At 43.1% G+C, this 27,805-nt stretch overlaps 1 protein-coding gene across 2 annotated transcripts in view; it reads left to right on the top strand.

Annotated features, from left to right (window-relative positions):
• The window catches only part of LOC130042725 (protein SCAI), a 135,404-nt gene that overhangs the window by 94,492 nt on the left and 13,107 nt on the right, over window positions 1–27,805 (top strand). For both annotated transcript variants that reach the window (XM_056134906.1, XM_056134907.1), the window contains 11 exons: window positions 4,331–4,426; window positions 5,488–5,574; window positions 7,171–7,269; window positions 12,680–12,776; window positions 15,559–15,657; window positions 15,990–16,142; window positions 18,351–18,452; window positions 19,661–19,762; window positions 20,423–20,501; window positions 22,350–22,449; window positions 24,937–25,018. In XM_056134906.1, coding sequence (XP_055990881.1) covers window positions 4,331–4,426; window positions 5,488–5,574; window positions 7,171–7,269; window positions 12,680–12,776; window positions 15,559–15,657; window positions 15,990–16,142; window positions 18,351–18,452; window positions 19,661–19,762; window positions 20,423–20,501; window positions 22,350–22,449; window positions 24,937–25,018 — 1,096 coding nt within the window. The remainder of the gene's footprint in view (window positions 1–4,330; window positions 4,427–5,487; window positions 5,575–7,170; window positions 7,270–12,679; window positions 12,777–15,558; window positions 15,658–15,989; window positions 16,143–18,350; window positions 18,453–19,660; window positions 19,763–20,422; window positions 20,502–22,349; window positions 22,450–24,936; window positions 25,019–27,805) is intronic.

The raw sequence follows: 27,805 nt of genomic DNA, 5'->3' as shown, positions 1-27,805 counted from the left end.
TGGCGGTGCTTGGTGGACCATCAGGGATGCTGGGAATCGAACCTGGGTTGGCTGCGTGCAAGGCAAACGCCCTACCTGCTGTGCTATTGCTCCAGCCCCAAGTTGTGTGTTCTTGAGATAGATGTCTAGTAGTGAAATTATTTGGTTATGTGGCAAGTTTATTTTCACATCTTGAGAAGCCTGCAAACTAATTTCCAAATATACTGGACCAATATTACATTTTCAGCAATGTGCAGATGTTCCTTCAGGGACCATGTCCAGTATTGCTCTGAGCTCTTCCTGGTTCGAAGCTCAGGAGTGACTTTTGGCAGTGCTCTGGGTACTATATGCTGTGCCCGGGTTGAGCCATGATTATCTGAAGCAGCCATAGCAAGGGAAGTACTCCATTTCTGTACTCTCTCTGGCCCAGGATTCCTTTTTATCCACAACCTCTCCAGTACTTGCGTGGTACAGGCTGCTCTCACAGGTGGGGTGATAACATTGTGGTTTTGATTTGCATATGGTCATGAGGCATGTGGAGATGAGCAAAATTTCAAGTTACTGTTTGTCCTCTTTGGAGAAATGGCCATGCATATCAGTATGAGGGTATTCTTTTACAGCTGCTGCTGCTTCCTCCTTTTCCTCCACCTTCCTCTTCCTCTTCCTACTCCATCCTCCTGTCTCCTTCCTCCTTCTCCCTCCTTCTTCCTTCTCCCTCTTCCCTCTTCCTTCTTCTCTCCTCCCCAGCCCCCGTTCCCATCTCTTAATTCCCTCCCTTTTTGTTGTTCATGAATTGGAAGGATCAATGTTGTCAAAATGGCAAATTTGTCCAAAGCATTATACATACTCCGTGCAGTACCTTTTTAAATACCTGTGACGGTTAAGACATAGATCAAATGCTGTATGGAATGAAAAAAAAACCCTAGCAATTCTAGGAAAAAGAAGACAGAAGGCCTCTTTCACCCCAATTTCAAACCATTCTATAAAGCAGCAGTCATCAAAAACAGTGTGGCAGGCTAGAGAGTTAGTACAACAGGTAAAGCTCTTGCCTTGCATGTGGCTGACCTGGGTTTGATCCCTGGTACCACATACGGTCCCTTGAGCCCACCAGGAGTTATTCCTGAGTTCAGAGCCAGGAGTAAGCCTTGAGAACAGTTGGATGTGCACACCCCACCCCACCCCCAAAAAGATGTTGGGGTGGAACTGGAATAAGAACAAGCCCTCAGAACAGTGGAATAGAGTAGAGTCCAGAGACAGGTCATGTGGGTATTATATGGACATTCAGTCTTTGACAAAGTATGGAAAAGTATGAAGTGAAGCAAATAAAGCCCCTTTAACAAATAGTTTTGGAAAAATTGGTCTCACGTGCAAATGAATGAGCTCAGACCTCTCTGTAACCTCATGCCTAAAAGTCACAGAAAAATGAGTTAAAGATCTGGATCTACAATTCCTCTGAGGAAAACATAGGTAGAACATTTGACGCTGTTGATGTTAGAGGTGAAAATGGCTGTATCTCGCAGTGCTCAGGGGTCATCAACATTATATTACAGCTCTACTTTCTCTCTCTCCCTCTTTTTCTTCCCACTTCCCCTTTTTTGTTTTCTGCTTTGGGGCCAGAGCAGTGTTATTCAAGGTTACCCTGGCCTGCACTCAAGAATTAGTCCAGGAGAGCTCTGGGGACTATATGGGGTGCTGAGGATAGAACCCAGGTGGGCCACATGCAAGGCAAGTGCCCTACCCACTGTACTTCACTCTTGACCCTGCCCCACTTCTCTCTCTCTTCCTTCCTTCCTTCCTTTCTTTCTTCCTTCCTTCCTTTCTTTCTTTCTTTCTTTCTTTCTTTCTTTCTTTCTTTCTTTCTTTCTCTCTCTCTTCCTTTCCTTTCCTTTCTTTCTCTTCCTTTCTTCCCTTTTTTTCTTTCCCCCACCTCTCCCTGCCTCACCTCCTCACCTCTCCTCTCCTCTCCTCTCCTCTCCTCTCCTCTCCTCTCCTCTCCTCTCCTCTCCTCTCCTCTCCTCTCCTCTCCTCTCCTCTCCTCCCCGCTCCTCTCCTCTCCTCCCCTCCCCTGCCCTCCCCTCCCCCCTTCCCCTCCCCTCCCCTCCACTCCCCTCCACTCCCCTCCACTCCCCCTGCTCTCCCCTTTCCTTCCCTCCCTTCCCCTCCCGATTTCAGAACAACACATTCTTCTCTCTATTTTGGGGGGTGTGTGTGAGGATGTGGTAATAGGCATGGGGGGGGGGGCACCAGGCTGTGCTCAGGGCTGACTCCTGGCTCCACACTCAGGGATGCTCAGGAGATCATATGTGGTAGAGATTGAACCCTGGTCAAGTGTGCAACATTCCCCGCTTTGAAAATACCCTTCATTTCTTTCTTGTCTTGTTTCTATGACTCTTTTGTGTTGGTTCTTCCTTGGTAGTCCCCTTTATGTGTGTTCTGTCCTCCTGCTTTATCCTCTCTGTTATGTAAGTGACTGGACTTAGTATTTTCAGGAACTGTCTTCTAGATCATCTCTCTGTCCTTTATTTCAACTTGTGCCTGTAAATCTAATCTTTACAGGCGGGACTAGCATTTCTTTATCCCCACCTTGAGAATCCAGTGATTGTTTTTTCCTTTTGCTGTGTCTGAGCTCATGAACAAACAAACCCAATCAATAAGAATGAAGAGATAGATAATCAATGAGTGATTATTTTTCCTTTCTAAAACTAATGATTGTTGACATGGAACTCTCACAAGATTTATTGACGCTACCTTTTTGATTCAAGTTAGTTATACTCAGTCTCTTCTAGACTTTCTCACGGACACCTTGAATGATCAAACTCCCAGCAACCCGTCCGACCCTTACATTTTGCCACCCCACGCCCACTTGATTTGCCCCAATCAGTGTATGCTTTGGGACCCCTTCCTTTTACAGACTTCTACTAAGAGCTTTGGCTCTGTGGATGAACTCTGTTAAGTGGCCTTTGCAGCCAACATTTCTCAGTGTTTCTCTCCTGGAAGATATGGGGCTTGTGGATTTTCTCTTTTCCTTTTCAGCCCTACTTGCAGTGAGTTCTTTGGTGAATTCATCTCTTTGCTGCGCTATTTTATTAAGTGCAGCAAATAACCTCCAGAGCTAGTAACACTGTTTCCTGGCTTCTTTGTAGTCAGAAGCTTATTAGTCACATTATCTGCTTTTCAAGTTATTATGAGCAACTGCCATTTTACCACCATATTTATGATATGATGGCATCATTTCCCCACCTTCAGTAAGAGCTACTCAATCCAAGGCTGCTGTCATAGGTTACATCTTTATTGCAGTGAATACCCTCTCTGGCTTGCAGTTCCTGTACTGGCCTTACCCATGTAAGGTTGCTGCCACAACTCCAGAATTTTAGTGCCTTATTATAATAAAGATTTATTTCTAGCTCTCATATACTTCCAAGTTGTCATCTGTTCCAAGTCTCCACTCTTGTCTGTGTTCTAGACTGAGAAGCATCTCTGTCTTGATCTTACATAAGAAGAAAAAGTGAAAATATAATCTCTTTTAAGTATTGTTCCCATGGTGGTGGGAAATATGCACTGGAAAAGGGATGGGTTTTAGAACATTGTATGACTGAAACTCAATCATAAACAACATTGTAACTGTGTATCTCATGGTCATTCAATAAAAAAAAAATTTTTTAAATCTCTGACTCCGTGTAGATAATTTACAATTAAATCTCCTTGACCAGAACAAGTTAAATGGCCAGGTCCAGTGTCCCTCTGGTTGGAAAGTATTTGTCTCAAGGGACATACTGTTAAGTCACAGGCCCAAGGGCAGAACTATATAGTTTCTCTTACATACAGGGGATGGAGCACAGTTATGCCATCTGCACTTCTAGATGTTTCTTTAAAGCAGTGTTTTTCAGCTCTCCGGGTCCTTAGCTGAAGGTCAACATTGGGAAGCAACTGGTATTTAAGAACAAATAAGATCAGGAGAGGGAAGGAAGAGCTGGAATTACCAAAGCAGCGTAGAATCAGCTGCGGGGCGCAGAGCGGCGGCGGGCTGCAGCACACACTCCCCAGGCAGGAGCCCCAGCCCGATCTCCAGCATCCCACGGCCCTTGACAGCACTGACCATGGCCCCGAAACCCAAACCAGAACAGGCAAAACCCGGGAAAAGGAGCTCCAGAGCGAGGAGAAGCATCCAGCAGAATTACTCTGCATCCTTCTTATAGAACTATTCCTGTTCTAAAAACTGACTCTGTTTTTCAAAAAAGAAAGAAAAAGCCTGAATGCAAGTGTTTTTCATCTATCCAGTTTGTACCATCACGATGACTTCAAAAACACTAAGCAAATTAAAATTCATGCATGTTTATTTTTTTTATTTCAGGGATTTGCCACAATATGGGCAGAAGCAGTGGCAGTCCTATTTTGGAAGAACTTTTGATGTTTACACCAAACTCTGGAAGTTCCAGCAGCAGCATCGGTAAAGGGATTTTACCATTAAAGAGATTGAAGGCCCATTTGATATTAGTCACAGTTGGACCTTTTCTACCTCAGAACTTTTAATGTTTTGGTACTTTTTCATGTTTATTTTTGTGACACCACGTCCCCCACCCCCTCCAATGAATTTCTTACCCTGTTACTTAAGGGTTGGAAATGTGATGTTTCTGTTTGATGGTGCCAGGGATTACACAAGGAACCTGGTACACAAAAAAAGCATATATTCTACCACTGAGTTACATTCTCACTCTCATTTAACTTTTGGGCCACAATTGGCAGCACTTTTGGGCCACTCCTGATGGTGCTCAGGGGTTCATGAAGTGCCAGGCCTGAACCCAGGCCTCCCACATGCGAAGCTTGTACTCTGGCGCTTTGAGCCGTCTCCCAGGCCCAGTATGTTTTTAACTGTGATGCTCTCATCTGCTTTTTAAAGACAACCTCTGAAATGGTTTGGATGAAGTATGCCATTGGTGCCCTTATTCTTGCTCAATGTTGCTCAGTGGTGAAGGTCCCACCTTACATGCATGAAGCCTGAGGCTTGATGCTGGGCATTGAAATCAGTCAGGTCAATAATACTGTTTAATGGCCAAAGCTGTTTAGGGGGTGTTGCTTTTAATATTCGCACACAAGTTTCTGTTTACTTTTATTTTTAAATACATATGTAAGAAATGCTTTTGTTTTTTTGTAAAAAATGCTTTTTAGGGGTGGAGCGATAGCACAGTGGGCAGGGCGTTTGCCTTGCACGCGGCTGACTGGGGTTCGATTCCCAGCATCCCATATGGTCCCCCGAGCACCACCAGGAGTAATTCCTGAGGGCAGAGCCAGGAGTAACCCCTGTGCATTGCCAGGTGTGACCCAAAAAGCAAAAACAAACACAAAAAGAAATGCTTTTTAAATGTGATTGAATGGTTTTGCTGGAAACGTTTAAAAAACCTTGTTAACCTTACCGAACTGAGTTGCATTTTTGTCTTTGAAATGTATATAATTGAGTATTTTAGAAATGCATAGTCTCATTTCTGTTTTCTTATTTCTTGTGTAAAACAGACAAGTCTTGGATAATCGATATGGCTTGAAGCGGTGGCAAATAGGGGAAATTGCTTCTAAGATTGGGCAGCTATACTACCATTATTAGTAAGTGAATTACATATGGAGAAAAAGTAAAATGTTTTCCTGACATATATAGCCTTTTGAATTATGCACAGTGTACTTACCTGCTTGGAGGGTGATGCTGATTCATTATAAATGATACCCTCAGAGTCTAGATCATATTGATCAAGACAGCCCCATGAAATGACCTCTCATAGTCAAAGTCACACCATTTGTTTCAAAGGCTTACTTTCCAAGTACTTCATTTTGTCAGACTCATTTACTCTAAGACTCATTTATAAAGAAGTGTGATCTTGGTTTTAAATAAATGGTAAATACTAAATGAATTTAAAGTTCTTGTGGCTTCACTTAAATCTTGATACTCTGCAGAGGCATATCATAGTTTGAATGAGTGGTTTTCAGGAGGGTTTTTTTTTAATGCTTTGAAACTCGTAAGGTCAAGAGATAGAACAGCAAGGAGAGTGCTTGCCTTGCATGCAGCCGACCTGGCTCCAATCTCCAGCATCCAGTAGGACCCTCCAAGCCCTGCCAGCAGTGATCCCTGAGCACAGAGCCAGGAGTAAGCTCTGAGTATTGCCCAGTGAGGCCCCCAAATCAGAAATAAATAAAATTCATAGCCTAGAACCAGGGATGTCGCTCAGCTATAGAGCACTTGCTTTGCAAGTGTGAGGACCCCAGGTTCAATCCTTAGCACCATAAATAAATAAATAAAACAAAGTAGCTCGTGCTTACAGTAGGTAAAGATAGTTTTGATTATATTCTTAGAGCAGTAACATCTATAAAATCCTACTGAAGAGCCAAGGTATGAAGAAGCTCCTTTTAGGAATCCAAATCTTGTATCATGAAGTAGGCCCCGGGCTTTTGTCATTTAGAAGGTGAGAAATTCCTTCCTCTTCATGTCTTTTAACAGGTCACTCACCCCAAGTTCCCACCACTACAGTCTGACTCTTTTTGTTTTGTTTTGAATTCTTTTTTATCTGTTTTCTTTTGGGGTCATATCTGGTGGTACTCCGGGCTTACTTCTGACTCTGTACTCAGGAGTCACTTCTTGCGGGGCTCAGGGGACTCTGTAGGGTGCCATGGATCGAGGCTGGGTCAGCTGCATGCAAGACAAGTGTCTGCCTGCTAAACTATAGCTCTGACCCCCTCAAGTAACTTTATTACTGAGTCCCTTGTAGAAATGATTAAGCAGAGATTAAAATTCTCTGAAGTTTAGTCTGTTTCTGAATCCTGTGGGAAGACACTAGTAAAGAAATGAGCCCAAGGATAATTGACTCTGTGAACTGGAGAAGGCTGTGGAAGGTCTGACCCAGTAGGAGACTAGGGGGGCACTGCTTGGAAAGCCCCTTTCAAGTGTGAAAATAATGTGCCCTTAGCAATGCCATCAAAAAAATAAGTAAAAAAGAACCAGGAGCTGTGGGGAGGTTTTTTCCCCTTTAAAACAGCTTGATCATTATTGTTTTTTCCACACATTTTAAGGGTGATAGTTTTTGTCTTGCTGAATAAAATATAGGAAACTCCCACCCCTTTATGTATAAGAGTAGCGAGTGATGGTGTGAGTTTTTATCATGGAGAAGAATTTGAGACACTGTCAACTTTAAAGATATTTTTTCCTCATAGCCTACGCACATCTGAGACCAGCTACCTGAATGAGGCGTTCTCATTCTATTCCGCAATCAGACAGAGGTCATATTATTCCCAAGTCAATAAGGAGGACAGGTATGTATCATAATTTTAGAAAGAGAAAACTCAAACACTCAAATATTTCAGTGTGCGCAGAAAATGTGCAGAAAAGTAACATTTATAACTTCTGTGCTTATAACTTCCATTTCTTAATGGGCTTTATTGTGTACCTGCAGCACAATGGGTAGGGCGTTTGCCTTGCTCATGGCCAACCTGGGTTTGATTCCTTCATCCCTCTCAAGAGCTCGGCAAGCTAATGAGACTATCCCGCCCGCACTGCAGAGCCTGGCAAGCTCCCCGTGGCATATTCGAATATGCCAAAAACAGTAACAAGTCTCACAATGGAGACATTACTGGTGCTCGCTGGAGCAAATCGATGAACAATGGGAGGACAGTGCTACTTGGCATTCTAAAGCAAACAGATGTACATTTCCTAAAAGCAAATATTATGAAGGTTGTAACTGACATGACAATAACAAGGCAGTATCAGACCACTGAAGATGGATTATTTGTTTAAGAGAGAATGGGGTCACACAGAGTTTCTTAGAAAAGGAAGAACTTTAAAGCAAAGTTTAGCTGGGAATCTTTGTTCTTTTTAGCTTGTGTAATTTTAATTTACATACATTAAAAACTATGAGCAGCTTTCCTGTGGGACTAAAGAAAAGGCTACTAAAACTGTTAGAATTAAAAAAAAAAATTCCAGTTCTGTTTCTCAGCTATGCAGCTCCTGTTATTGGTGGAAAAGCCATATAGAATTCATTCTCAGTCAGCATCTGTTGAGCATTTGTATATTTGGCATTCTGGTAGGTGTTTGGGAAGAAGAAAATAGAAAAGAAAACGTTGTACTTAAAAATTTTTAGAGGGTTATCTTATCTGAGAGTTACTGACATGGGTTACAGGTAGATGGTGGTGTCACTGATTCCAGATAGTGATGCGATGGCTGAAGAAATCAGTGAGCTGCTGTTGAAGAATCTTTAGTGCTAACATTCTAAGAATTATTAGGAGATTAAGCTCAGGCGTAGAAGATCCGAATGTTCTGTCTATTCCCAACAACAGAACTCACAGTTGGTAGAGTGAAAAGATGATATTCTCTTAGCAGCAGAGGAACTCGTAGTTTTAAGATGTTTTTTAGAGTTTCTGTTGTTGGCTGTCATACGCTTCTCAGCTGAACCGTGTCATTTTGGAGGAAAACCCCATTCCTACAAAACCCCTTTTATTCCCTGAAAGATTTTGTTCAGACTTCTCTAGAGGAGTTTGCTTGATCCAAGGGGGATAGATGCTGAATGCCACGTTTCTCTCCAATGTCTTTAAGCAGTTCCCTGAGCGATAGCACAGCGGGTAGGGCGTTTGCCTTACACACGCAGCCAACATGGCCGACCCGAGTTCGATTCCTCCGCCCCTCTCGGAGAGCCCGGCAAGCTACCGAGAGTATTTGATATGCCAGACACAGTAACAACAAAGTCTCCAATGGAGACGTTACTGGGCCCGCTCGAGCAAATCGACGATCAACGGGAGGGCCTTTACCTTTTACCTTTACCTTATTCTATCAGAAGATCTCTTGGCTCCCTTCCTTTCTTTCTTTCTTTCTTTCTTTCTTTCTTTCTTTCTTTCTTTCTTCGGTCACACCTGGCAATGCATAGTGGTTACTCCTAGCGCAAACTCAGGAATTACTCCTGGCAGTGCTTGGGGGACCATATGAGATGCTGGGGATCGAACCCCGGTTGGCCATGTGCAAGGCAAATGCCCTCCCCGCTGTACTATTGCTCCAGCCCCATCTTGGCTCCTTTTCAAACCTCAGATATTTTATGGTTTGCTTCACTTATTTTCACTACAGATTGATTTCCTCCAAATCTTTATTTTATGTGTGTCTTTATATTGTACAATCAATCCAAATTTTTGTGAGATAAATTGCATCTCTAAAACATGGCCGACTCGAGTTCGATTCCTCCGCCCCTCTCGGAGAGCCCGGCAAGCTACCCAGAGTATCTCACCCACACAGCAGAGCCTGGCAAGCTCCCCGTGACGTACTCGATATGCCAAACACAGTAACAACAAGTCTCATGATAGAGACGTTACTGGGCCCACTCGAGCAAATCGATGAACAACGGGAGGACCGTGACTGTGACCATGAAATGCAGTTGATGCTTTTGGAGCCTTGGGGAGATGACTCGGCACACTGAGTGCACACTGGAACCCGGGGCTGCATCCTTGATACAGTTTCCTGAGCACTGCTGGTAGGAATTGGAGCAGCAAATTGGGAGTAGCCCTGAGCACCACCAGGTATGGCGCCCAAACAAGTGCAAATAGTCTATCAATATCTTGCTGCTGTGAAAAAATATCTGTAAGGAGAGAACTATTTTAAAGCAATAGTAGGATACCTTGGATAATACAGTTCTTTACATTATCTAATTTGCCAAAAGGAAGTTGACCTTGGACCCCTTGACTTAAAACCTGACTGTTAGCTGAGCTCCAGTCATTTCCTATCATTTCCTATAAGCAGACAGCACTTGTGAATCCTTTTCCTGTGCTGCCTCCTCCAGCAGGAGAGATGAACAGAGCAGGATTAGTGGGAACCAGGATAATAAACTCTCTTGCCTAAAGCCACTAAATTGGAATCAAAGACAGATATCGCTCATCAGCTGGAGCCTGAGCTTTGCATGTAGGAAGCCCAGATCCTGTCCCTGGCCCAACAGGTTTCTCCAGTCACTGAGCTGGGAGTAGCTCCTGAGCACTGTTGGGTATAGCCTCAAAACCCAACAGTTTAGTAAGAAGCAAAGACAGCACTGTGTAAGCTCTGGCCCTTCTCTGGGTCTCAGGAAAGACTTGGTGCAGCTGGTAAGTCATTTGTTGCCTATAGATGAAAAAACAAGAAAATATTCTACAAATTTCATAGCTGCTTCAAAAGGCAGAAATCTCTTCCACGGGGCAAGTGCTTTCTGAGCTGTCTCAGTGCCTGAGATTGTATCTAAGCAGGATCAGTACCCGCCAGCCGTCCCTGGTGGCCTGTGTGTCGGGAAGCCTCGTCCGCAGAACCTCTCCTTCCCGGGGCCCTTTCTGCTTCTGAGAGTTGCTGTCGCATAATCACAGCCGCTAGGAGATGAGAGCCTTGCTTGTTGCAAATGACTAATAATATGCACATGAGCCAGGGGCAGATGTAATTAGGCACCTGGATGAAGTGTCTCTTGTCTAAGAGCCCATGTCTCACAGGTGACATGGTGCCAGACAGGTGGGCGAGGCTGCCCTTCCGGGTGCCCAAAGAACTTTGTCAGAAGCATCCAGGGGTCAGCTTTCATAAAGGTGGTGATGGTGGGGAAGGTGAATCTGGACTTGAAAACTTGGGCACTTTCTTGGTTTGGGGACCCTTGCGGGAGCCTCCTCCTTCTGCAGTAGGATGCGGAGCGGCTAGAGGCCGGGCTGGCTGCCCTTCGGTGTCAGTGAGCAGCACTGATTCATTTCACCTTTGTTTTGCTGCAGTTCAGCCTGGTGGTTCACAGAGCAGAATTCAGTTGGCCACTTCCACGTGGGTTTTGGATGTGTGGTCAGCAAGCTGTGGTCATTTTTTCTACCCAAGCTGGGGAGCTTAGAATACTTGCTTTTTTTTTTCTTTTTGGGTCACACCCAGCAATGCACAGGGGTTGCTCCTGGCTCATGCACTGTAGCACTGTCCTCCCGTTGTTCATCGATTTGCTTGAGCGGACACCAGTAACATCTCACAACAAATTGTGAGACTTGTTGTTACTGTTTTTAGCATATGGAATACATCACGGGTAGCTTGCCAGGCTTTGCCGTGTGGGCGAGATACTCTTGGTAGCTTGCCGGACTCTCCAAGAGGGGCAGAGGAAATCGAACCCGGGTTGGCCATGTTGGCCACGTGCAAGGCAAATGCACTCAGGAATTACACCTAGTGGCACTCGGGGGACCATATGGGATGCTGGGAATTGAACCCGGGTTGGCCGCATGCAAGGCAAATGCCTTACCCACTGTGCTATCGGTCCAGCCCCCTTGGAATACTTCTTGCATTTAAATTTTTGGGAGATGGGCAGTGATCCCAAGTACTGCCTTGGGCACTTGTGGGTCGTGTTCAGCTCTCATGGGCCCAGTTGTTCAGGTCTCAGTTCTGCTTGGGCCTCCTGGTGCTTGAAGCCACCAGGCTCACCTCTGCAGTGCTCCCGGCCACCAGAACTACAGCCGGCAGTGCTCAGGATCACCAAGCTTATATTTAGTGGTGCCGGGGAGCAAACTCAGGGCCTCATGCATGGCCTTAATTACCTAATCCAGGGACTCAGAATGATAGTACAACCAGTAGGGGGCTTGCTTTGCATGGGGCCAACCTAAATTTGTGCCCCAACACCCTGGGGAAGTGACAGGAATGATCTCTGAGTGCAGAGCCAGGAGTAAGCCCTGAGCAACGCTGGGTGTGACTGAAACAAACAAATTTCCAAAGAAACTTTGCCCTGTTTTCCCTGAGCAGCTCTCCCCAAAGGCATCCACTCCTTGGAACCCAGCTTATGGCAAGAAGAAATTCAGATTCCAGTCCCCAGCATCTGGGGGCCGGTGGCCCGGGCCCTCTTCCTTACCTCCCCCCATCTTTGCTCTCTTCCCTGCCACGCTACTCCTCTCCCCGAAACAGTCCCCAGTGCCCAGCCTGGGCCCCGGGCCGCTCCCGCAGGGGCTGGGCAAGAGTCTCTCCCTGGCATGTGGGTGGCTTGGAGCTCAGCGCCATGTCTAATGAGCAGAATTAGCTAGATAAAATTGAATGTTCATTTCATATAAGCTTGAAAGTAATGTTTTTGTTTTTGTTATATGTGGTTTAATGCCCATTAAAGGAGCATTTCTGCTCCCGAATTTTTTTAAATCTTTTTGCTTTTTTTGCATATAGATTATTAAATACAGTTTATTAAAGATTTGTATATATTAAACCATTTATTAATTCCTTTTCCTACGTATGCCACTTCCTGATTTATTATTATGCTGCATTGAATATGAAAAAATCTTGGATTTTGTTATTTTTTAACAAAATAAGTTGCCTTTTATCATTTATGAAATAAGCCTTTATAATAATATTTTTAATTGTTTGGGGACCACACCCATTAGCATTCAGTGGGGTGACTGCAGGTCACTTCTGGCTGAGAGGACCATGTCTTGCTGGGACTTGAACCCATATCTCCAGCATGCACTCGGTCTGTTGAACTTTGGTCTGAGTTTTTTTTTCTTTTTTTAATTATGGTACTTCTAACACTTAGCATCTGCCTGATGCCTAGTCTTCCTGTGCAATAGGTATTTTTCAGATCATACTTTCGCTACATGAGCAGTATAGTGAATCAGCAGAGATCTTTGTAAGTGCGAAATAAGACTAAATGGGTTTCAAGGCTATTAGAAAGTTGGAAATATTAAAAGGCATATTTTCTTCTGAATGATGTTTTTTTTCTTCTTTTATCTACTATAGACCTGAGTTAGTAGTCAAGAAACTACGATACTACGCAAGATTTATAGTAGTTTGTCTTCTTCTCAACAAAATGGATGTTGTGAAGGATCTGGTAAAGGTAAACGCACTGTAAAACAGTTAAAGTTCTTATATGTAATTGTGTAGAGATTCTCCTGACACCCCCCCCCCCCCCAGCCTGTGCTGGTGATTAATCCCAGGACCTTGCACATGCAAGGGAGCTGCATCTCTGGCTCCTGTTATTAAATTTGTCCTTTTAATTGATTTTATTTATTCTTTTTTTCTTTCTTTTTAGGTCATACCCGGTGATGCACAGGGGTTACTCCTGGCTTTGCACTCAGGGATTATTCCTGGCGGTGCTCAAGGGACCATATGGGATGCTGGGAATCGAACCCGGGTCAGACTCGTGCAAGGCAAATGCCCTGCCCCCTATACTATCGCTCCAGCCTCTTTATTTGTTCTTTTATTTGTCCTTTTAATAGATTAAGTGGTAACATTGAATCCCCCAAATAGAAACATTTTCCCCATTTTTTAAAAAATTGAATCACAGTGAGATACACAGTTACAAAGTTGTTCATGATTGAATTTGAGTCATAGAATGTTCAAACACCTGTCCCTTCACCAATGCACATTTCCCACCACCACTGACCCCAGTTTCCTGCCCACCCTCCCTAGACAGCCTGCCTCTCTGTGGTAGACACTTTCCCTTCCTCTCCCTCCCCCCACTCTCATTTTCCTTTTAGACAGTGTGTTTTGCAGTACTGTTACAAAAGGGGCATCATGCATATCACTTTTACCTCCATTCAGCACTCAGTTTTTGTCCAGAGTTTTTGTCATTTTCAGCTGTCATTGTCATGGTGCTTCCTCCTCTGTCCTAACCGCCCTCCCCCCTCCCCTCTGTCCCCTTTGTGGCAGTCTTCCTACCATGGACCAGTCCTCCGGGTCCTTGTTCCTACTGTCTTTGGGAATTATTCACGTACTATGTTTTTTGTTTTTGTTTCATCCTGCAAATGAGTGCAGTCATTCTGTGTCTGTCCCTCTCCCTCTGACTCATTTTGTTCAACATTTGCACTCTGAGAAACTAACTTTACCTCAGTAAGTTAAAGGAGCCTGGAGCAATGGTACAGCTGGTTAAGTCACTTTCCTTGCATATTGCAGATCCTGGTTCAATCTGTGGCACCCCGTAGGGTCCCCTGAGCCCTGTCTGGAGTGATCCCTGAGTGCAGAGCCAGGAGTAAGTCCTGAGCACCACTGATTGTGACCCCCCAAACCAAAAATAAAAAATCAATAAGTTGATTGTTTTTGAAAGACATAATTGAAAGTTTTTAATAATTTTTGCTATAACCAAATTATGACAACATTCAAAATATGGTAACTTCTGAGTGTATTGATAAAAGATCCTTCTGTTTTCTCCCTCAGTTGTTCACCAGTGAGAGATACTTACCTGTATCATGTTTTACCTTGTACCACCTATCAGTGGATGATGATTAGAAATGGCAGATAGGGACCAGAGTCAGAGTACAGTGGGTAGGGCGTTTGCCTTGCATGCGGCCAACGCAGGTTCAATTCCCGGCATTCCATTTGGTCCCCCGAGAGCACAGAATCCAGAGCCAGGAGTAGCCCCTATGCGTTGCCGTGTGTGTGTGTGTGTGTGTGTGTGTGTGTGTGTGTGTGTGTGTGTAAGGGGGGGGAGAGAGGGAGGGGGGAGGGAGGGAGGGAGGGAGAAAGAAAAAGAGAGAAAGATGTAGGATTGGAGAGTTAGTTAACAGAGCTGATTACATGCTTCATGTGTGGGTGGTACTCCTGGGAGTGATCCTGAGCAGTCTCTGAGTACCACCTGGTGTCGCCCCAAAATAACAGCAACAAAAGTTTCAGTTCAAGAACTGTGAATGTGGGCCAGAGCGATAGTACAGCGAGTAGGGCATTTGCCTTGCATGCAGCTGACCCAGGTTCAATCCCCAGCATCCCATAGTGTCCCCCAAGCACCGCCAGGAATAATTTCTGAGTGCAGAGCCAGGAGTAAGCCTTGAGCATTGCTGCGTGTAACCCAAGAGCCAAAAAAAGAAAGAAAGAAAGAAAGAAAGAAAAAGAACTGTGAATGTGTTCAGTGGAAGAGCTCATGCTTCATATTTCTGTGTTTTGGTTTTTCCATCTCGGGGCCTGGCTGCATCACTCAATCCTTTGTTAACTCAGCTAGCTAAGAATAATCTGCATTTACATCCACTCAGTATCTATAATTCTTACATTCTACATTCTGCTTGCACGCTATTCAGTAAATGGTTTCATCCTTGTTTATTTTTGGTACTCAGTTATATTGTGATAATTTTGGCAAGTTCTCTCTCTTTCCTATGTCTTATTATTAATCCAACAAAAAAACTGATGTAAGCGGCCAGAGCGATAGTACAATGAGTAGGGCATTTGCCTTGTACGCAGCCAATCTGGGTTTGATCCCCAGCACCTGACATGGTCCCCTGAGCATTGCCAGGAGTACTTCTTGAGTGCAGAGCCAGGAGTAGCCTCTGAGATTGCCGGTGTGACCCAAAAAGGGAGAAAAAAAAACCTTGTGATGCAAATCCGAAGAGAATCAACTGAAAAATATTCTTTTAGTGTAAATGTTAAAAATTTAGGGTTTGCTTTCACAAACTTACTGATGAACACTGAGTAGGTAGTGGAATCTCAGAAGATCTTACTAATGTGTATCCTATACTTTGTATTTGAAAGTCACTTATAGTTTTTAGTCTATTTTTGGCTATTGTTGGGACTGTATAGTGATGATACTCAAGCTTTTTATCCCTCTAGGTTTCCCTTAAGAATATGGTAAAAAAAACAATAATCTTATTTTTCTTAGTATAATCATTTTCCTTTGTGATTTTTTGAATCAGGAATTGTCAGATGAAATTGAGGATTATACTCACCGTTTCAATACTGAAGATCAAGTGGAATGGAACCTGGTGCTTCAAGAAGTAGCAGCTTTCATTGAGGTCAGTTTTTGATAAGAAAGGTCATAATTAAGTAAATGCAGGGCCAGAATGATACAGCAGGTAAGGCACTTTGCCTTGCACACAGCCAACCCAGGCTTGAGACCCAGAATCTCATATGGTCCCCCAGTACCTCAGGAGGAATTCCTAAGTTCAGAAGCCAGGAGTAACCTCTCAACATCACCAAGTGTGGCCCAAACTCCCCCCCCAATCCCCTGCCCAAAAAAAAAGTAAATGCCAATGTGGGTTACATTTTTACTGGCTGGATAAGAAGAAAGAATAGCTTATATTGATATTCTGTCTTGGCTATCAGTTAATTTCTATTTTTCCTCCAGGCTGATCCTGTAATGGTATTAAATGATGATAATACTATTGTCATCACATCAAATCGCCTCGCCGAGACAGGAGCCCCGTTGCTGGAACAGGGCATGATTGTGGGACAGTTGTCTCTGGCCGATGCACTCATTATTGGTAATTGTAACAACCAGGTAAAGAATTGTGAAGGAGTTATGTTTCAAATTCACTCTGAGGGGTCAGAGAGATAGCACGGGGGTAAGCACTAGCCTTGCTTGTCATGCTCAACCCTAGTTCGTCCTGCTGTGACTTAATGTCCCCTGAGGATGGCCAGGAGTGATCCCTGAAAGCACATCCAAGAGTAGGCCCTGTTTAAAACAAAGTAAAACAAAATTATTATGTTTCGCTTTTTAATTCTCTGTATTTTATACTATAGAAAACGTGCTCTCATCTGAATTCTTTTTTTAAGTATTTTTTTGCATTTTGTGTTTGCATTTGCCATCATTTGATTTCTGTGTTAGTATTTTTCTTTCTTCCTTTCTTTCTTGCATTTTTTCTGAGGTGCTGGGGATCAGACCCAAGGTCTCACAAATGCAGAGCATGTCCTCAACCATGAGCTATATCTGTGCTCTTTTCATTATTAAAAAAAAAATTTTCAGATCTCTTGCAATGAATTTTTCCATTTTTATTTGCCTAAAATATCACTATTCTTTTGTTTTCGAGCTGTTGAGTTGTAGACTTTTAGCCCTTCAGAGGTTTCACTTAATTATCTTCTAAAGTGTGGGTCTGAAGGCCTTTTCTGATTCCCTTGTGTAGCGGTAACTGGTGGGGAATGTGTGAAACGTGAAGACTCTTTGATCACGTTAAGACAGCGCAGATGGCTAAAGCACATCCTGGGAGGCACAAAGCCCCGAGTCTGATCCCAGCGTAGTGTGCCTCCCACATCACAGGTGTAGGGCTGGTGGCCCCTATAACCATTGTGCCAGGGAAGTTTCTCATTGCTAGGCCTGAGCTCTCTGGTTTGGGGCAGCAAGTATTGCATTGCATAAAAGACCCCTTGCAATTACAGTGAGAATTGATAGATCTAAAGAAGGATGGATAGGGGCATTTGCCTTCCATGCGACCGACCTGAGTTCAAAGCCAGGAGTAAACCCTGAGCATAACCCAAAAAGCAAAAAGGATAGAGGGATGGATGAATGGATGAATAATAAAGCAGCTATAGAAAAATGTTGATATTACAGGACTTCGGCAGAGCCTGGCAAGCTCCCCGTGACGATTTCGATATGCCAAACACAGTAACAACAAAGTCTCCAATGGAGACGTTAAACACATGGGTGTCACAGAAGTCTTTAAGTTTTGAAATCTTGCATAGTAAAGTATGGGATGATAGAACAGCCAGTGTTCTTTTTTATTTTTTTTGTGGTTTTATTTATTAATTTTTATATTTATTTATTAAATCACTGCGGGAAAAGTTACAAAGCTTTCAGGTTTAAGTCTCAGTTATGCAATGATCAAATACATTTCCCTCCAACAGTACTTATTTTTCACCACCAAGAACCTCAATATACCCCCACGCCACCCCTCCCAATACCTGTGAGGCAGATGAATTCTACCTAACACTCTATCTACTTGGACTACGTTATTTTGACAAAAGATGCACCATTATTGTTTACAGTTTACACCCAACAATCAGAACTGCTGAAAAGGCATTGTGAAATAATTTGTTTTCTACAGTTAGTTATGAGAACCATATGAAGTCGCGTGGCTACAATAGTGGCCGTGTGAGCTTGGATTTCTGATATTTTACTTATTAAGTCTGGAGGTATTTCTGCCACGAGCCAGATAATTACGAGAATGGTATCTGTGGCTCTGGAGCCATGGCCGTGCTGAAGAGCCGCTCGTGGGGGGCAACTCGTGACTTCGGTAGGGTGTGAAGGACAAGATGGGAATGCTCCCCTTCCCAGGAGGTTCCAGTTGCTCCGTCACTGCCGGCTCATACCTGGCTTTCCAAAAAGCTCCAAGGAGGCCACCATCTTGCTGCCCAGGGGGAAAAAGGCGAAAGGGAGCAACACCCTTTCCCTCCTGGGCAGGCATGGTAGTGTGGATTGACGCATAGTCCATTCACTTTTCTGCTGCAGTGTGCCGGGCTCTGCATTATGTCCTTGTGCTTCTGGAGCCATGGCCGTGCCGGATAGCCGCTTGTGGGGAGCAACTCGTGACCTCGGTAGGACATGAGGGACAAGCCGGGAACGTCCCCCTTCCCATGAGGTTTCAGTTGCCCCGTCACCGCCGGCTCATGCCTGGAATAGCCAGTGTTCTAAGTTCCATAAGTAGTGATGATGATTGATATGGGTGAAAATTTCCAGCCTGCTACTCTAACGGTCAGGTTTTTTTCCTTGCAGGTGAAGTTCAGTGAACTAACTGTAGACATGTTCCGGATGTTACAAGCCCTGGAAAGGGAGCCAATGAATTTAGCTTCCCAGATGAATAAGCCAGGGATGCAGGTGATGGACTCCCTACATTTGCAATTTTGGTAACATTTTCTCCTTCCCCTTCTCATGGAATGCTGTTTATCCAACAGATGTTCAAAGTGTGGAGAGGTAAAACAGTGGGCACAGTGCTTACCTTGCATACACTTGACCCGGCTTCAATCCCCAGCACCCCACATGGTTCCTCAAGCACTGCCGGGAGTGATCCCTGAGTGCATAGCCAGGAGTAATTTCCAGGTGTGCCTCCAAAATGAAAAAAAAAGAAAGAGAGAGGGAGAAAGAGAATCAAAGAGAGAGGAAATGTACTGTGTCTGCTTGGGGCCAGACAGTACAGCCAGTAGGGCACTTGCCTGGCATGTGGCCAACCCAGGTTTAATCCCCGGGACCCCATATGGTCCCCTGAGCACCTGCAGGAGTAGTTCCTGAGCACAGAGACAGGAGTAAGCTCCAAGCACTGCCTGGTGTGGCCCAGAAACAAAAACAAAGTTCCAAGTATGTATAAAGATTCCTTTTTTATGTGACACAGGAGACATAAATATCATAGTGACACTGAATAAGAAAGAAAGATAATAGATGAAGAAGATAGTAAAAATAGGTGCTGACAGCTTGGAGTAAGAACTGGGCCAGGTGTGGCCTAACCATGTCTCCCCCCACCCCCAGAAAAAAGTAAAAATTAAAAAATAGGGACTAGAGAAGATAGTACGGTGGACAGGGTACTTGCCTTGAGCACTGCCAATATGGGTTTCCTATATGGTTCCTGAAGCCCTGGCAGTTGTGATCCCTGTACACAAAACTAGGAATAAGGCCTGGACACAGTCAGGTGTGGCCCAAAAATAAATAAAAATTGTGGGACATTCTTCTAGGTAAGCCACATTTTGAGTCACAAGACATTTCCATAAAATCAAGATGATAAAAATAATATCTATTCTTTCAGACCACGATGCTATGAGAAAGAGACTAACCATAGATAGAAATGGGGGAAACTCAAATACTTGAAAATTCAACAAGAAAAATAACATAAAAGATTTTCTGAATAAAAAAATACATATACATATATATATATATAATACCTACTCAGAAGTACTATTTTCTACCTATTGAATAAATAATTAAATATTTCTGTAATATGACACCAAAAAATAAAATTAAATAATTAAAAAGGTATGATACTTCATCTGTCAAATACAGTTTGTATGAATAATGTCTTCTGTGTTTAAATGTAGGAATCTGCTGACAAGCCTACAAGACGAGAAAACCCTCACAAGTATCTGCTCTACAAACCAACCTTCAGCCAGTTGTACACATTCTTAGCAGCCTCTTTTAAGGTATATGTGATGTGAGACTTGGTACTGTGTGGGGCATGTGTGTCCTGAAGAGCCGTGCTTCTCTTTGAATATCTGAGTCAAGAGTTTAGATAAATCACAGAAAGCAAAAATGGCCTTTAGAATGGCCTACTCATGGCTTTTTCCCCCTCCACTCCCTATGTCATCATAGCTATTTTTGAAAAAGAAATTGCTTATGTGTTCCTTATCATTAACTAATGAAAGTATTGGCAAACTGTTACTCTCCTTCTGCAGGTTTTTATTCCTAAACTCTATTAGACGTGTGAGTCTGTCAGAGCTAAAACATGGAGGTGGTTGCTTAGACATATTCTGTATCCACGCAGCTCTCAGAAGCGTTTTGGTCATCAGCAAAATCTATTAATAGGGATTTCCTCCCAGGGGTGACCATGAGCGGCATCCTTGGCTTGATCTCTGACACCTGTACTCAGAAACTTTATTTTCCCTCTCAAGTTTCACAATGATCAGGCTTCAGAAGCAGTGAATGTAATGTCTTCAGACCAGTGGCAATAATAGCATGGCTTTCCTTGGAAAAGACAAATTCCGATTGCCCCTGCCCACCCCCTGCATTCAGATATCCCCACCTTTAAATAAAACTGTTGTTTCCTTTCTTTGTTGTGTTGTATTTGTGTTCTTTAATTTCAGGAGCTGCCTGCCAATAGTGTGCTTCTGATTTACCTGTCAGCCACTGGCGTTTTCCCCACAGGTCGTTCTGATAGTGAAGGTACAATAAAGGAATGCTCCCGTTGTGAGCGGGGCTTGAATTCTCTTTATTTTCTACAAGACGATGGCCCGCAGCCCACAGACCATCTCAAGCTTTCTAGGGAAGCTTCCAAATTTGAAGCCTGGTCTACTTGCTGAATTGGGCAGAATTGAATAAATCTTGCAGACAACCCAGTCTGTTTTATTTGCTGAGATATTGTAGGTCGAAGTATGTAAATCATCAGTAAATCCACATCTCAAATACATGCCTCACTATCAGATTTGCAAAGGATAATTGAATAACCAAGGCCAATCACTTACATTACCTCATTGACTTTTTCTAACCCTTTAACACGTTAGGGAATCTGGTCAGTGGCTTTGCGCGGCTGAAAGTCTTTGTAGAAATCAGTGCACTTTTGTAACTGTGAAAGTTCAAGTCCTTGTCATGGTTTCGTTTTCTGTCATTGATTTGGTTTTTCTGGATACAGCTTGTAGAATATTGGGATGCCATTTCAGAATAAAAACTGAAAACTGTCCAAAATAATGTGGAATTGGTCAGAGCAGATGAGACATCAGATACGGTTAATTCTATCTAAGGGCAAAAAATTTTATTCTTCACATTTTCCTCTTCATCTGTTTGTTGAAATTTGCATTCCTTTATACAGTGCATGTCCCTGCCATCTTCCCTGCATGATCTACAGATCCTCTGAAACTATATAAAATCAAAGCAAAACAAAACAAGTCTCAAAGAATTTTATCTCTGTAGTGATTCTTTAAAGGGATAAAATATAACTCAGCATTAAAAGTGAGGTGAAATCATGAACTATATTCATTTTTTAAAGTAAAGTTAATAATTTTACTTATGGTTATTTTTGTTTTATAGTGTATATGTAAAATCAGATTTTCTGAGCCTCGGCCTACACATTGAACTCTTGTTTTACTAATTGAATGAGAAATTATTCTGAACATTTCATAGTTGGTGTTTCATTTGAGCAAGAGTTCAGCTGTTATGATATGACCAGTAGAAAAGGGGTCAATTCAAAACTAGGAGAATAGAGATTGATATAATATTCACAGTATTGAAATTTTTGCAGACAAAATTGGCATTAAAAATAAAAATTTAGGAATGGAGAACACAGCAGGTAGGGCACTTGCCTTGAACACGGCCAACCTGAGTTCAATCCCCAGCATGCCATATGATCTGCTGAGCCTGCAAGGAGTAATCCCTGAATGCAGAGCCGGGAGTAAGCCCTGAACACTGCTCTCTGTGGCAAAAAAAAGCAAATGTTTCAAAATTTTTATTGCCAATTAGAATTTTCAAGTTCTATTAAAACAAGGCCCTCTAACTTACAACTAGCAATTCACTTAATATTGTGTTAAAAGTGTTAAGGTTTTATTCTAACCTTTCTTAATTCTGAAAAAACCCGGGAATTCAGTTTTGCTCTTACTGTCAAGATTATTTGAACATTCTAGAATTCTATCCTATACCCACTCCCATGGCTGGGGATGGAACTCAGGGCCTCCCCCATGCAAGGTGTGTGTGCTCCCTGAGCGAGATGCAGCCCTGTATCTCGCCCTTCTAACTCCGAGAATAATGGGATACAGTGATGCTTGTTTTGTTTCTCGTGGTACTCTGCTTGAAGAACTAACCAATAATTAAATGATTTTTTTAAATGTTGAAGCAGGCAACATACTGAAATCATTTAAAGAGCGCATTGAATTCAAATGTTAAATTTTTAAGTATTTAAAATGTTTTGCACTTAACTTGCATTTGTAGCAATGAGAGAATCACACAGTGCTTGGGTATTTGAACAGCAGATCAATGTCACTCTCCAGTTGAAGTCTAGGATTCTTCCTTTTGGTTTTATAGGTCCTTATGATTTTGGAGGGGTACTAACTAATAGTAACCGGGATATTATCAATGGAGATGCTATCCACAAACGAAATCAGTCCCACAAGGAAATGCACTGGTATGTACTCTGGGTCTCCCGCAATATAAAGCTTTAGCTATCTCATAAAATACTAACAAAAACAGTGACTGTATTTTTAGAATTAGAAATGTTTTTCACACCACTATTAATAACAGTTTTTTTAGTTCCAAACAATTTCAGAGTCTCACTATTCTGGCAGATTTTTATGTTTAATCTTTTTCTTTTTTTTATTTTGTTCTTTGTTTTTGTTTTGTGTGGGAGCCACACTGGGGATGCTCAGCGGTAACATGAATACAGTTTTCTAGTAAAAGGTTCTACTGTTTGATATAGCACAAATAAATGTGAATAATTGACTTACTTAATTTTATAATTTGGGTTTACACCAAGTGGTGCTCAGGACTTACTCCTAGCTTTGTACTCAAGGATCACTCCTGGAAGTGCTCAGGGGACCCTATGTGAAGCTAGGAATCAAGTCTGGGTCAGCTGCAGTTAAGGCAAGGGCCTTCTATACTGTATCTCTGGCCCTAATTGAGTGATTTTTTTTTTGGCGGGGGGGAGGGGTGGTGGAGAGATAACACCTAGCAGTGCTCAGGGATTACTCCTGGCTCTGCACTCAAGAATTCCTCTTAGCAGTGCTCGGGGTATCATATGGGATGCTGGGGATTGAACCATGTGAAAGGCAGGTCTTTTCAGTCCCATGAGTCAGTGATTTTTAAATAGGATTCTATTTGTGAAAATTTGTTCTGTTTGTTTGTTCCTTGCAATGCTGGGATCATACTTGTTATGGTGCCTGGGATTGCATTTGCTGATGTGGGGTAGTGCCAGGGATAAAACTAAGGGCCTCATATATATATATATATATATATATATATATGATGCACTCTGCCATTGAGCTATATCCACAAACACAATTTATTTTTCTACAATAGCACATTCATTGCTTTACCATTATTGACTGGAATTTCTTTAGCTGAAAGCAGTATGGTTATAAAGGTTACTGTGCTTAATTGTAACTACATTTCTAATAGTACTTTGCATAGAATGGGGAAGTGAGGGTAGACAAGGAGATGCTTCAGATTACAGTTATAGTTGCTAACTATTCCCCAAGTCATAAATTGGTGTTGTCATTGACCTTATTTATAAATAATTAATATTAGAAAAACTTGCATTTGAAATATAATGAAATTTGATGCTGCTCATTGACATATCATTTTGTTTATATTTGCATTTACACTACTGGTAACGTACTTAGTACATTATCCACTAAACCATGGGAAAAGTCCATGCAAACCAAAATTGTAGCATTCCTAAGCAGTGACTCTCAAATGTTTGTTTCAAACTTTAGCCTTTGATTCAAATGCAGATTTTTTTTTCTGAACCAGTTATTGTTTTCCTTAGCTGATTATGATACAAATGTCTAGCAGAAATAAGAATACAAAACTGGGAGTTATTCCCCGGTTTTTCTAATATTAATATGTAATTTGAAAGATTAAGGTCATTGAAATATAGATTTTGAAACTCATTGAAATACAAACCTCCTTTTGTTTTACATGTTCTCACCCCCCCAAATATCAGGGCCTTGTGCATGCAGGTATGAACTTTACCACATCCTGACCCCAAACATGTCTTTTGTTTTTCTTTTTTTCTTTTTGGCATGACACCCAGTGATACTTAAGGCTTACGCCTGAATCTGCACTCAGGAGTCACTTCTGGCAGTGCTTGGAGGACTATATGAGGAGTCAGGGATTGAACCTGGGTTGGCCGCATGCAAGGCCTTACCCACTGTATATCCCCAAATATGTTTTTACAAAGGGATTTTCAGAGCCAGGTGGTAACTCAGAGGGCAGGAATCGCATGCTTTGCATACTGTATTTCTGGCACCACATGGGTCCCTGAACTACAACCTAAGAGTATACCCAACACTGCCCAGTATGACCCAGTAACCACCCCCTCTCCGCCCCCCCAAAAAAAAATAAAAGAAGGGACTTGCAGATAGTAAGAAAATTCCTCAATACTGACTTCTGAGATTTTCATTCTATGATTGATTACTCTTAAACTTGAATATTTTCGAATAATAATTGTCTATGAATTTATTATTCCAAGTAAACTGCCGAGTTCTCTCCCAATAAATATAATAAACATTTTGTCTATTGCTAAATTATTCTTTAGTTTTCCCTTAGTACTGTGCTGTAAAGGTGACTGAAGGATAAGATTTAGCTTTCTTTTTGAGTAGATACAGTCCCAGGGTGCTTGGTGGACCCTGGAGTGCTGAGCATTGAACTTGGGGCCTCACACATGCAGGGCGTCACTTCATGAAGGATAAAATTACTTAGAGCAGAAAGAGAGCCCTCCGGGCTGACTTGCGTGCCTCGCTGGAGGCTTGGGTTCAGTTTCTGGCCCCACTTGGTCCCCTGAGCATCAAGTCAGGAGTAGTTTTTGAGCACTGTCAGGTGTGGCCATGATCCAAACAAAGATTTCTAAAGCGTTCGCTGTGTAAGTTCTCATTGTGGTGTCGTGGTTTTCCAGCCTCCATCCTGGGGATCTCTACCCTTTCACAAGGAAGCCCCTGTTTATCATTGTGGACTCATCCAACAGCGTCGCTTATAAGGTGAGTCCTGGGAGATCTTGCGTGCGCGCGAGACACTCCGGCCCCACCCCCGGTAACCAGTCTTAATGTGTGCCTTTTGCTTTTGCTTTATTTCATTTAATTTTACACAGTTCGTATTTAGTCTTTCTTTTCTTTTGAGGTTGTGCATGCTAGTCAGGATCTGGTGCTATGAATAGACACGAGAAGAAAACGCATGACTGGACACTCAGTGGAAAATAATAAATCCTCCTGCAGGAAAAAAAATTCAAGATTTCCAAGATCTCTGGTGGGAGGTTTATTTTTGTTATATAACTCAGAATAATTTCCTTTTTCTAGAGGTAGATTTATCTAGGCAAATTTTATTTTCTGGTTTACCAATTTCTCCCCTCCTGCACACTGAGCCACTGTAGTTTAAGTAAAATTTTGGTTCTGTGGTATAGTGATGTCATTGCCTCTCAACACTGATTGCTTCAGGTGCACTTGACTTTTTTTTTTTAATTTATGATGATAATGATGATGAACACAGATGACTCTGGATGCTGAAAAGAGTAGTGGGGATCTTAACTTGAAAATCCTTGGCTTTGGCAATTGAAGCAGTGCTTCAATGATTACATAAACAATGCCAGTAGTGAAACACCTTAAAGTGGGATATTGGGATTTACGCTATTAACTTGCAGGAAAATGAAAAAAAAAATCTTACAAGCCCTGGGTTGGAATATTTCATTATTGAGCAAAATGTTCAGAAGTATGCTTTTGGAAATAGGCAAGTTCAAGTGGTCTTATCTGAATACCGTAATACTACAGAGAGTTAAAGAAATTCCCTCAGTCATTCTGGGCAAACCTAGCTTTAGTTCTGCTTTCTTTTCTTTGGGAGAAGAAAATCCCTTGAGTATTTATGACAGAGCTGGCCCCTTGCCAGTGAACATGACTTACACATTTGTCAGAACAGACATATTTATCTAAACAGCCTCATCCCCAAAATATTTGACGGTTGGCTGGCCGCAGACTGCTGCACTCTGTTAAAGCTGTCACCTTCATAAAGGGTTATGCAAGGACTCTTCTGCCAGTCAGCCTGACTGGTTCCATTGCTTCCTTTTGGCTTGGAAAGACCATCTCTTGATTTTTATGACTTACATGTGATATCTGTAGGCTTAGTTTCTTTCTGTGTAACCAGTTGGGATTTGGTACATTTATTGAATTGGTATGTTGCAGTTGTTCATTATGGCTTGAAAATTCTCCACCAGTTTTCCCTTAATAATTGGCTGTACTCCAATCACCTCCTCCGGGACTGTCTGTTCTCCCCAGCACTAGTGGGGACGAACAGGGTCACACCCAGATGGAGACCATGTAGGGCCAAGGATGGAACCCTGTGCAGGCAAGGTATGCGTGCCAGCCCCCTTAGCTTGGCCCTCCCTGCAATTTGGATGGTTTACACAGCAGGGCCTCACTGCTCCTGACTTCTCCTTTGTTTCCTGTGTTTCTGGATTGGGGAGCAGGGCACATCCGGCCTTGCGGAGGTCTTACTCCTGGCTCTGTACTGGGGGTCCATATATGTGCCAGGGATCAAACTTGGGCGACTGAATGCAAGGCAAACACCCTGTCACTGTGCTCTCTTGTGCCCGTTTTCCATGTTTTTGTTATTCTAGCTTGTAAATTCCATTTGCTCTCTCTTTCACTTGACAAGTCCCTCCCCCCATCCTCCCTTCCTCCCTTCCTCCTTCCCTTCCTTCCTTCTTTCTTCCTTCCATCCTCTCTCATCTTTCCTCCCTGCTTATTTTGGGTGGAGCAAAGGTTTAGGTCACAGCTGGCACTGCTCAGGGTTGACTCCTGTATCTGTGCTCAGGTCTCACTCCTGGCCATGCTTGGGGGAGCGTCCGTGGTGCTGGGGATTGAGTTGGGTCAGCTGCATACAAGGCAGATGCCTTAGCCTCTTCGTTATCTCTCCACCCAAACGTGCCGCACACAGAGGCGTTCGCCCTCTTCCACCCATAGCTTTCACCAGGTCAGGTCATAAAGGTTGTGTTTGTGTAGTTGCTCATCATTTATTGTTTTTGTTCGTCACACTGGTTGTGTCCGGGAGATACTCCCAGCACCATAGGGAGTGGTGGGTTACCCCCAGTGGTGCTCAGGGGACCGTGTGGTACCAGGGTCAAATTCAGGCCTCCTGCAGGCAAGGCCTGCAACTCAGCCCATTGCTCTAGCAGCCCCCCAAGTTCTTGGTCTCACATTCAACTCCCTTCCCTCACTCGGCCTCTTTCTAGAAACCCTTTGACTCCCATTGATGTTCAGAGCCTTTCACCTGCTCCACTCCCCCGTCACGCCCCCCAGTCCAACAGCTTGTGTCACATGGTCTTAATCACTTCCAGGCTAGCTGTCTGTGCTCCCCTAGGAGCATGCCTGTGTGTCAGATCCCATCACTGTCACCGAGCATCTCCCCGGATCTTCTCAGGGTCCCAGCCATGGTTCTGGCCTGCACGCCCATCACCTTCTGGTCCTCACCCCCACCTGGTGGGTTTCTAAATCCTCCTGGAGAGATGCCCACAGCGTTCTTTGCATGTTTGGTTCCCTCTTCCGTTGCCTTATTTCAAAAGACCTACCTTCCCACCACTCTTTTTCTCTGCCCTTTCTTGCTTCATTTTTCCTTGATTTTCAGGAGTTAATTTTTACACATCACCATGGTACCACTCCATGCACTTTACAGATATTCGGGCGCTTAATCCTCCTGCAAGTCCACAATGTCCCCGTGTTACAGAGAAGAGAAACAGGACATGGAACACCTAAGTCACTCGTCTTCGGTCCCACCTGCAG

Source organism: Sorex fumeus, unplaced genomic scaffold, assembly GCF_029834395.1.
Source record: "Sorex fumeus unplaced genomic scaffold, SorFum_2.1 ptg000109l, whole genome shotgun sequence".
NCBI classification, from domain to species: Eukaryota; Metazoa; Chordata; class Mammalia; order Eulipotyphla; family Soricidae; genus Sorex; species Sorex fumeus.
This window is presented reverse-complemented; position numbering and strand designations above follow the sequence as displayed.